This window comes from Girardinichthys multiradiatus, chromosome 7, assembly GCF_021462225.1.
Source record: "Girardinichthys multiradiatus isolate DD_20200921_A chromosome 7, DD_fGirMul_XY1, whole genome shotgun sequence".
In the NCBI taxonomy this organism is placed as follows: domain Eukaryota; kingdom Metazoa; phylum Chordata; class Actinopteri; order Cyprinodontiformes; family Goodeidae; genus Girardinichthys; species Girardinichthys multiradiatus.
The window spans coordinates 21,822,709-21,833,480 of NC_061800.1; the positions used below are offsets into that span (position 1 = coordinate 21,822,709).

At 38.5% G+C, this 10,772-nt stretch overlaps 1 protein-coding gene across 2 annotated transcripts; it reads right to left on the reverse strand.

The window, feature by feature from the left end:
* Positions 1-4,482: 4,482 nt before the first annotated feature.
* On the reverse strand, positions 4,483-10,728 carry si:dkey-192g7.3. Of its 2 annotated transcripts, none has more exons than XM_047370848.1 (6): positions 10,517-10,728; positions 10,308-10,328; positions 8,953-9,246; positions 8,655-8,678; positions 8,325-8,448; positions 4,483-5,921 (listed from the first exon to the last, which is right to left on the reverse strand). In XM_047370848.1, exons 1-6 carry the CDS (start codon positions 10,557-10,559, stop codon positions 5,876-5,878), a joined length of 552 nt encoding a protein of 183 aa, XP_047226804.1. In that variant the 5' UTR covers positions 10,560-10,728; the 3' UTR covers positions 4,483-5,875. The 2 variants fall into 2 exon arrangements, with proteins under 2 accessions (XP_047226804.1, XP_047226805.1); XM_047370849.1 differs by having other exon boundaries at positions 4,483-5,918; positions 10,517-10,726.
* Between the last annotated feature and the right edge of the window lie 44 nt (positions 10,729-10,772).

Here is a 10,772-nt window from a genome sequence, read left to right on the forward strand (position 1 = left end):
ACAAGCTCAGTCAAAAGACTGCCGACACAACTATCTACACAGAGGATGCAACAAGCCCTCTGCCAGCATCCTGCTGCTAAACGCCTCATTTCTCAGGGCTCTTTGGGTGGCACAACACTTGATTGTTTTTGACATTGTAACAGATGCTTCTAGGAACAATCTGAGGAAAATTAATAAAACTGTAAAAAACACTCAAATCGTTCTTTAGGTTTTACAGCATTAAACATATGGTATAGTAATAGCCATATGTACAAATGAAGTCCAGTTATTGAAACGAAAATGTAGATAATCAGAAAAAATGCAAAACAAATCAGTTTCAGTTTTTACCAGAAATATTACTTATTTTACTGTGGCTGTATTTCTGGCTACATATATGCATACAGGGTAACAAGTACTTAAAGGGATGATTCAAGAGGTTCGATGCCTTCAATTAATCCTTGCTGCCAAAGAAAAACATTTAGATTTTTTCTACCTTTAGAGAGGATGTTGAACAATGGGAGCTGTACTCCATAACACTGCACTGAGAAAATAATAGAATAAAATTTTTTTTTGTGGGTCATCCAAGACAATCGTCTAATTCAGCCCATGGATGGTTGTGTTTCAATGGAAATAGCTTTGCTCAGCAAAGTCTTAAAAGGAAAAGCCCATAATAACTCTTTCATAATGACTCTTCCTTCTGCTCAGGCATGAAAGAAGAACATTTGTAGCCCTGAAACATTTTTTCTGGTTGTTTCTTTATTTTTCTTTTTTGTTTTTTAAATGTGTCTTGAGTCCGAGTCGGTGAAATATGTAATCCCTGTCAATGTCCAGCTGTCACACCATACTAGAAATAATATTCAAATAAGTCAATAAAGCCGAGGAAATATTGAAAATCTCGTTAGATAAAATGTGACTATGCTCAGCTCTCATTGAGCAGGTGCAGCTAGCAACACAGAAGTGTCCATACCCCTAAAATTTGGTCAGGCGATTTACTCATGCCAAGATTTGAAAGACTGATGTATAAAGTATACAGTTTGTTTTTCAATATATGTTAATGGAAAAGTGATGTTTGCTGTCAGTCTTATTTCCTTTTGCAATTTTCATTTCCTTTTTTTTATAGCCACTAAACATAATGTGGTGAGAAAAGTCTCAGATCCTTTATTTAATAACACATGAAAAATGTATTAGCAAATTGTACCCACAGCTCAGAAACAATTATTCTGCTACTGAACGTTTCCACAGATCTCTCCTGTTGGGATAATGATACATACATTTGTATTCAGTCCTCTTTAATCTGATGCCCTTAAATATAATCCAGCATAAGCATTTGCCATTATAAATCACCTAAATAGTAAATAGAGTCAATCTGTTTGTGATTTATTCTCTTTTAGTCAAACTTTTCTCAGATGACCTCAGAGGTTTGTTAGAGAACATCAGTCATCAAACTGCTTCATGAAGACCAAGCAGGCAGGCCAGGGAGGAGGTTGTGGAGAAGAATGTGAAATAAGGTGCTCTGGTCTGATGAGAAACATGTTAAATGTTTTGGTTCACATTCCGAGTGTTGTGAGTTGGAGAAATATAAACCAAGAAGATGAAAAGATGAATCCTGGTAGAGGTTCACCCATCAGGACAACAACCCTAAACATACAGCCAAAAGCTACAAAAATATGGCTTCGATATTCATATGTTGGAGTGACCTAGTCAAAGTCCAGATGCAATTGATCATCTGCAGTAAGACTGGAAAATGCTGGTCAGGGGGACTCTTTGTCCAATCTGACTGATATTGAGCTACTTTGTTAAGAAAAGGTTGCAGAAATGTCAGCCTCTAGATGAGTGATAGTGAAAAAAAACTTAAATAGTCCATCCTGTTTAGTATCTGTGTTCCTATGTGTGTCCTAAATCAGCTTGTTATCCATGAAATGTTCAGTTTAGATCAGATCTACTCTTGCCAGCTCAGCATGCCACATTGAGAGACACCTGGAATGCAAGGCCTTCCTCATAGGACTGTTTGATCTCCTTGTTTCCTCTGTAATGTGAATTACATTATCAGCCTGTGAAATAACAATAAAAGGTTTGTTCCTGTCTACAGCAGAGTGGGCAGACATCGTACTGGTCAGAATCAGAATCAGAATCAGAATCAGAATCAGAAAAGCTTTATTGCCAAGTACGTTTTTGGACATGCAAGGAATTTGTTTTGGCGTAGTCGGTGCACTACAATACAAATTAAACAGTATAAACATATCTACAATATAATATAAATATATGTGCACAGTTTTAAGTGAGTGAGAGTAAATATAGAGCAGTATAAGATGCAAGAGCAGTACAACAGTGCAGGTGATCATTGTGCAAGTATGGCAGTGCAAGTAAGCAGGAGTCCAAGCTGAACGTTAATGTAACGCATAGAATTACAAGTTACAGGTGTCCTGTCAGCAAAAAAAAAAGGGGGGGGGGGGAATGTCAGGGTGGTTTCCGCGCTTTGTTAACAAGGCTGGTGGCAGATGGGAAAAAACTGTTCTTGTGGCGTGAGGTTTTGGTCCGGATGGACCGCAGCCTCCTGCCAGAGGGGAGAGTCTCAAAGAGTCTGTGACCGGGGTGGGAGGGATCAGCCAGAATCTTCCCTGCCCGCTTCAGGGTCCTGGAGGTGTACAGTTCCTGGAGCGACAGTAGACTGCAGCCAATCACCTTCTCAGCAGACCGAATGACACGCTGCAGCCTGCCCTTATCCTTGGCTGTAGTAGCGGCGTACCAGATGGTGATGGAGGAGGTGAGGATGGACTCAATGATGGCTGTGTAGAAGTGCACCATCATAGTCTTTGGCAGGTTGAATTTCTTCAGCTGCCGCAGGAAGAACATCCTCTGCTGGGCTTTCTTGATGAGGGAGCTGATGTTTGGCTCCCACTTGAGATCCTGGGAGATGATGGTTCCCAGGAAGCGGAACGATTCCACAGTGTCAATTGTGGAGTCACAGAGGGTGATGGGGGCAGGTGGGGCTGGGTTCTGCCTGAAGTCCACAACCATCTCCACTGTCTTTAGAGCGTTGAGCTCAAGGTTGTTCTGGCTGCACCAGTCCAACAGATGGTCCACCTCCCATCTGTACGCGGACTCGTCACCATCAGAGAAGAGTCCGATCAGGGTGGTGTCGTCCGCAAACTTCAGAAGCTTGACAGACTGGTGACTGGAGGTGCAGCTGTTGGTGTACAGGGAGAAGAGCAGAGGAGAGAGAACACAGCCTTGGGGGGAACCGGTGCTGATGGTCAGGGAGTCAGAGACGTGCTTCCCCAGCCTCACGCGCTGCTTCCTGTCAGACAGGAAGTCAGTGATCCACCTGCAGGTGGAGTCGGGCACACTCAGCTGGGAGAGCTTCTCCTGTAGCAGAACTGGGACGATGGTGTTAAAGGCAGAGCTGAAATCCACAAACAGGATCCTGGCATAGGTTCCTGTGGAGTCCAGGTTTATTGCCAAATTATCAATCCAGAAATGTCTCAGTTATCGCTCAAAAATTATAGTCAGGAGATTAGTAAAAAATGCACATTTCCAATTTCCAATCAGGCTTTAAATCTCACTGCAGCACTGAGTTTAATATCTTTGTAGCCACATATTCTGATGATTCTGTACTTCTTGTCCTGTTGGATCTTGCATTGGCATTTGACACCATTGACCATGAGATCCTCATTTCTAGGCTGGAGCAGTGAGTGGGTACCACAGGGTCATTTCTCAAATGGTTTGCTTCCTACCTCTCAGAGAGAAGCTTTTGTGTCAACATCAAGGATTTTGTTTCCACATTAATGGCTCTTTGTACCACAAGGCTCTATTCTTTGACTTCTTCTTTTTTCTTTGTACCTACTCCCACTAGGTGCCATTTTTCAGAAACATGATTGATTGCCTGGTCGACTTTAGGAATTGGATTGCTTTAAATTTCTTAAATTTTATTGAGAAAAAGACTTAAGTCATGCTGTTTCTATTCATTGGCACAAACAGGAACCCCTGCATCAATTGTTTCTCTTTAGCCCCGTTTGAGAAACAGATTGTCACTAATCTGGGAGTGAAAATGGAACCGTCCGTGACATTAAATAGTCATGTCCTAATTGTTAAATCCTGCTTTTATCAGTTGAGGTGACTATCTAAATGGTTTTCTACCAGAAACCGTTGACTACTGCAGTGTGCTTCTTTATGGGATCAGTCAGACCTCCAATGAAAGTGGTTTAAAATGCCACATCCCAATTTTTAACAGGTTCAGGCAAGAGATCACATTTCTCTAGTTTTGGCATCCCTAGACTGGCTCCTTTTGTATGTTTTTAAATGTGATAAGTTTTTCTTATCACATTTATCTCCTTCTTATCAGACGCTTTTACTGATTCCACAAACAGGATACAAGCTCAGAGGTGACTAAGCCTTCTTTGTTTCTTGCATCATATAATAAAGTATCTGAGTCCACAGTATGTTTAGTGGCAATAAAAAAGGGAAATGAAATATTGTAAAAGGAAATAAGACTGACAGCAAACATTACTTTTTCATTAACATTTATTGAAAAACAAGCTTAAATCGGCAGACCACATTTTAGGGGTATGTACTCAGAGTTCATTTCTGTGTTGCTAGCACCTGCTCACAGAGAGCTGAACATAGTCACATTTTATCTAACGAGATCTGAATTAGCACCACTGCCTCGGCTTTGTTTCCTTGGGTTTATGGACTTTATTTCCAATATGGTGTGACAGCTGGACATTGCCAGGAATTACATATTTCACAGCGATGCCCGGACTCAAGACACATTTAAAAAACAGAAAAGAAAAACAAAAAACAGTCAGTACAAAATATTTGAGCCCCGATCTTTTATTCACATTTTGCTCTTTTTCCATTGAAACAAAGCATCCCTCCATGGTCTGAATTAGCAGTTTGTTTTGAATGAACCTAATGGAGTTATATTCTCAGTGCAGTGTTACGGAGTCCAGCTCCCATTGTTCAACATCCTTTCTAAAAGTAGAAAAACATCTAAATGTTTTTCTTTGGCAACAAGGATTAATTGAAGGCATCAAACCTCTTGGATGTCATACAAAATCTACACATTTTCAAATAAAAGAAATAATAAAAGACCAAACTCCTATTTACATCAAGCTAATATGACTTATTTAGTGGAGTAAAACAAAAACACACAATACACAGGAACCACTTTATCACAGATACAGTTCATTAGCAAATAACAAAGATCTGGGACTCCTGGTAATTATCATAACATGAGAAAATACAGAAAGATGTAAATATGAATTACCCAGTATTACCAGATTGCCTTTAAGTACTTGTTAAATATTTGCATTTATATATATAGAAATAGAGCTACAGTAAAAAAAGTAATAATTCTGGTAAAAATTTAAATAATTTGTTTTGCATTTCTCCTGTTTATATACATTTTGATTACAACGATCAGACTTCATTTGTCCATATGGCTATACTGTATCAAATTATATGTTTTATAGTGTAAAACCTAAAGAAAAATTTGAGTGTTTTTTTACATGTCTATCAATTTTCCTCTGATTGTTCCTAGAAGCATCTGTTACAATGTCAAAAACAATCAAGTGTTGTGCCACCCAAAGAGCCATAATAAATCAGGCGTTTAGCAGCAGGATGCTGGTAGCGGGCTTGTTGCCTCCTGTGTGTAGATAGTTGTGTCGGCAGTCTTTTGACTGAGCTTGTTCAGATGCACCCTGATAAAGTGAGATCAAATTGCAATCTGGGTAATCTGGAGGACCTGAGGAGAGAAACTGACCTTTGTGCCTCTTGATCCATTTATCCCAGTGAAACACATGTTGCATGTGTTGGTTTGCAGGTTGCAAAATGCCTGTTGATGGCAGAGGTGTGATGACACAACTGGACTAGACAACATTCTCAGAAGAACGTTGTGTCAAACCTCTTGGTTTGGTGCATTCCAGTTCATTCTTCGTCTGCTGCTAATACATAAATATGAAAAGATTAGTGTCTGTCAACAACAACATAAACAATTAATGCCTTAACCAGTTTCAACTTTCAAAAATTGCCGTCAAGAACCTTGCAACTCTGGAATAACGGGTTAACGAGTAAACACGGTGTTGCAATACCACAGTTCCAGTTTGCTTTCATTAGATTTCATTTTTTATTTGACTTGTCTACATGTGCTGAATGGCTCAGTTGTTGACCAAGGGTGCACTTTAACGGCTTCTCAGTTGTATGTACAGGTCCTTCTCAAAATATTAGCATATTGTGATAAAGTTCATTATTTTCCATAATGTCATGATGAAAATTTAACATTCATATATTTTAGATTCATTGCACACTAACTGAAATATTTCAGGTCTTTTATTGTCTTAATACGGATGATTTTGGCATACAGCTCATGAAAACCCAAAATTCCTATCTCACAAAATTAGCATATCATTAAAAGGGTCTCTAAACGAGCTATGAACCTAATCATCTGAATCAACGAGTTAACTCTAAACACCTGCAAAAGATTCCTGAGGCCTTTAAAACTCCCAGCCTGGTTCATCACTCAAAACCCCAATCATGGGTAAGACTGCCGACCTGACTGCTGTCCAGAAGGCCACTATTGACACCCTCAAGCAAGAGGGTAAGACACAGAAAGAAATTTCTGAACGAATAGGCTGTTCCCAGAGTGCTGTATCAAGGCACCTCAGTGGGAAGTCTGTGGGAAGGAAAAAGTGTGGCAGAAAACGCTGCACAACGAGAAGAGGTGACCGGACCCTGAGGAAGATTGTGGAGAAGGGCCGATTCCAGACCTTGGGGGACCTGCGGAAGCAGTGGACTGAGTCTGGAGTAGAAACATCCAGAGCCACCGTGCACAGGCGTGTGCAGGAAATGGGCTACAGGTGCCGCATTCCCCAGGTCAAGCCACTTTTGAACCAGAAACAGCGGCAGAAGCGCCTGACCTGGGCTACAGAGAAGCAGCAATGGACTGTTGCTCAGTGGTCCAAAGTACTTTTTTCGGATGAAAGCAAATTCTGCATGTCATTCGGAAATCAAGGTGCCAGAGTCTGGAGGAAGACTGGGGAGAAGGAAATGCCAAAATGCCAGAAGTCCAGTGTCAAGTACCCACAGTCAGTGATGGTCTGGGGTGCCGTGTCAGCTGCTGGTGTTGGTCCACTGTGTTTTATCAAGGGCAGGGTCAATGCAGCTAGCTATCAGGAGATTTTGGAGCACTTCATGCTTCCATCTGCTGAAAAGCTTTATGGAGATGAAGATTTCATTTTTCAGCACGACCTGGCACCTGCTCACAGTGCCAAAACCACTGGTAAATGGTTTACTGACCATGGTATCACTGTGCTCAATTGGCCTGCCAACTCTCCTGACCTGAACCCCATAGAGAATCTGTGGGATATTGTGAAGAGAACGTTGAGAGACTCAAGACCCAACACTCTGGATGAGCTAAAGGCCGCTATCGAAGCATCCTGGGCCTCCATAAGACCTCAGCAGTGCCACAGGCTGATTGCCTCCATGCCACGCCGCATTGACGCAGTCATTTCTGCAAAAGGATTCCTGACCAAGTATTGAGTGCATAACTGTACATGATTATTTGAAGGTTGACGTTTTTTGTATTAAAAACACTTTTCTTTTATTGGTCGGATGAAATATGCTAATTTTGTGAGATAGGAATTTTGGGTTTTCATGAGCTGTATGCCACAATCATCCGTATTAAGACAATAAAAGACCTGAAATATTTCAGTTAGTGTGCAATGAATCTAAAATATATGAATGTTAAATTTTCATCATGACATTATGGAAAATAATGAACTTTATCACAATATGCTAATATTTTGAGAAGGACCTGTAGATTTGATCAGAAATGTCAACCACTGTTTGGTTTTACTGTTGAAAATACAGCCAACAAATCTGTATTCATTATTATTTTTGGCATACCATCATACGATCTAAAGAGTGTGTTCAATGCAATCAACCTAACAATCTTAGGTTAATACTGTGGTAATACTGTATTTAGAAGAGGCTAGAATAAATATACAAATATAATAAAACTAATTTACAAGGGAAAGTAAAAATATTTAGGAATTGCTTGATTTTTTGCTTTAATATACCAATATAAATAAAACTGGCCAGATTGTGTCCATCTCTTATATCGATCTTTGTTCTCTTCAGAATGTTAGTTGCCAATAAATTTAACAATTAAAACAACAAACTTCATCGTAGTGTAAGAATTTAGTTTCATTGCAGACATAAAATAACATTCAAATGGTAAAATTAGGAGGCAGTTTGCAGGTTTCAGTTTCATATTTTGCTTATAGCACACTGGAGGTAAGATAGTTTTTAAAACAGTTTAAACTGTCATAAACAAAACAACAACTTACAAGTACTTATTCCATAGGTAACCCACGGCCAGAAGAAAAACCACTACTGGAATGACTGTGAAGAACTGCCTGGAAGTCTTAGGTGAGTCGGTGGGGCCGATTATAAAGCCTACAATAGGGATTTCTGGAGGAAATTATATAAAACATTAATAACAGTAGCAACAATTAGGACAATGTAAATAAGGAAATAGCTTTAATATGTTATTTATAGAATTTCTATGACATTCTTCATCTGTTTGCAACTTTAAAAACTAATTTTGAAGATGGTAATAGTAACAGATAACATATGAACCATATTTTATGAAACTACAATTTGATACAAAAACTGACCTGAAGATGATTCTGGGATGACTGCTGTAAAGAGAAAGAAACAGAAAATTTGAGACTTTCACATTAAACGTGGTGGACTCATTATTCTTGAATGACTTTTTAGGATACTTAACAAAAAAAAAAAACTGACTGAAACTCATTCTTGCAGTTTTTCACAACACAAATCAGCATTTTTGAACAATTAAGCAAGGTCAGACCTGACTAGGAATTAACTAATGGATTGGTGACAAAGCTATTAAAATAATCAGCTTTTAAAGACGAATAAATAAAATGAATAATTAGGAATTATTTGACTCACTTAGATTCACCAAATGATTCTTGTACACTGAAGCTCGAAAACGGCATGAGTAATTCCCACTGTCATCTGTTGTGATGTTCTTCAGAAGTAAAGAGCAGTTACTTTCATTTTCCTTTAGAAACGTTTTGGTCCTGCTCTCATACTTTTTGTCAGCTCTTGTCTCATTGATGAGAACGAAGGACCGGTTCGCATTATCCTTCTGCCACTTAAATTTCAAATCTGTTATATTTAGGCAGACACATGGCAAAAGGACATCTTTGTTTAGGATACCAATCACATGAGTCCATTCATCACCTACAAAAGAAAAGATCAGGTAGAATGAGTAAAGTTCAGCCGTTACTTTTGTGCAACAAAAACTTTGCAACATACAGCTAGAAATCTAAATGATTGTTTATTTATTAACAAAATGAACACAGAAACGTAACAGTTCCACTTCTGTAGAGGATCAGTAATAGGTAAGGAAATTCTTGCAGCATGTTCATATAATTATATCCCCATTTCATAAAAATAAAGACAGTAGTAGAAAAAAAAACAAACAATATATTTAATTTTGAAGCACTACAATTTTAATGAGTGTGCTAATTGAGGTTTATTGCGCACATTGATAATATTTTATCTTTTTCTGCCCTGATTAGATCTATAATCTTTGAGATGCCATCAATCATCCACCCACACAACATTAGCTTTTGTTTCCTTTCTGTAGCATTTGTTGGAAAGCATTATGTTTTCATTATTTCATTTGTTTAGTTTCAATTTCGTTATGAATACTTTAGATAAAGTGTGTTTGTGATTAACATTTTTTCTGTTCCAGTGCAGTAAAAAGAAAACCAAACAATGACAGCTGACCTCTATATCAGGGTGATATTCGAAGGTATTTAAACAGACACATAGTTTAAACGTGAAAGCTGCTCACTCCTTCTGACATGCAGCAAGTAAAGGGTTGGTTTAAATGGTCCATGTAGAGAGATTTACAGGATTTTTTTATATTGAGATACTGCATCTTTACTGAATTATTTATTATGTTACTACAAATAAGTAACTCTTAATCCTAATGTTGAATTTAAATAGTGATAACGGAGTATTCAGCATGTTCAGCAGAAAATGATACCTAATGAAACATAGACCCTGAAATGACCTCAGACCTTGTCCAGTGATGTTTCACCAACAGGTTTGTGTGAAACAAAGAAAGTTTCTTGGATATTTGAGGTAGATCTAGCAAAACAGATTCAACCAAAGAAAATATGCCATGTTGAACCGCTTAGACTGCAACATTACACCAAGAAATACAGCACTGTGCAAAAAACATAAATATATAACTACTTCTTATGAAACTACAGTTGAATACAAAAACTAACCTGTTGTTTGCGAGGTGATTCCTGCAAAGAGAAATAATTACAACAGTTAGAGCTGCCGCTTTAAAAATATTTGATTCATTAATGTGTAACCTTTCAGTAGGCACACAGGGGGAAGTCCTTTGGCACAGATTGCAACACAAAATGTTTTATATTTAGGTCGTGCATATAAAATTAAAGAATAAATGTCCTGTACAAATAAATTGTCTTACCTGAGGCTATTGCCAGTAACAGTACCACACAAATGTGTTGCATTTTCCCTTCCTATGGTTTCTTCTGAATTTCTGAGAGATTATTTGTGTTAATTTTTGTCTTTGTGAATCCTTCTGGTCTGTGGTTACAGAGTCAGATCTCTCTAAGAGAAGACATCGTATCCTACTCCTGGGAAACTCCAAGTCTGTGTCATTAAATAGATGTCGGTAGGTGAAACTAAAAATAAAATGTCGGAGGCTGGATTGCAAAATGTCT

Coding starts and splice junctions, on each gene's coding strand:
- si:dkey-192g7.3 (XM_047370848.1), bottom strand. CDS start 10,559: ATGCAACACATTTGTGTGGTACTGTTACTGGCAATAGCCTCAG. Junction 10,329..10,516: donor GTTACTGGCAATAGCCTCAG/GTAAGACAATTT, acceptor TTCTCTTTGCAG/GAATCACCTCGCAAACAACA. Junction 9,247..10,307: donor AATCACCTCGCAAACAACAG/GTTAGTTTTTGT, acceptor TTTCTTTTGTAG/GTGATGAATGGACTCATGTG.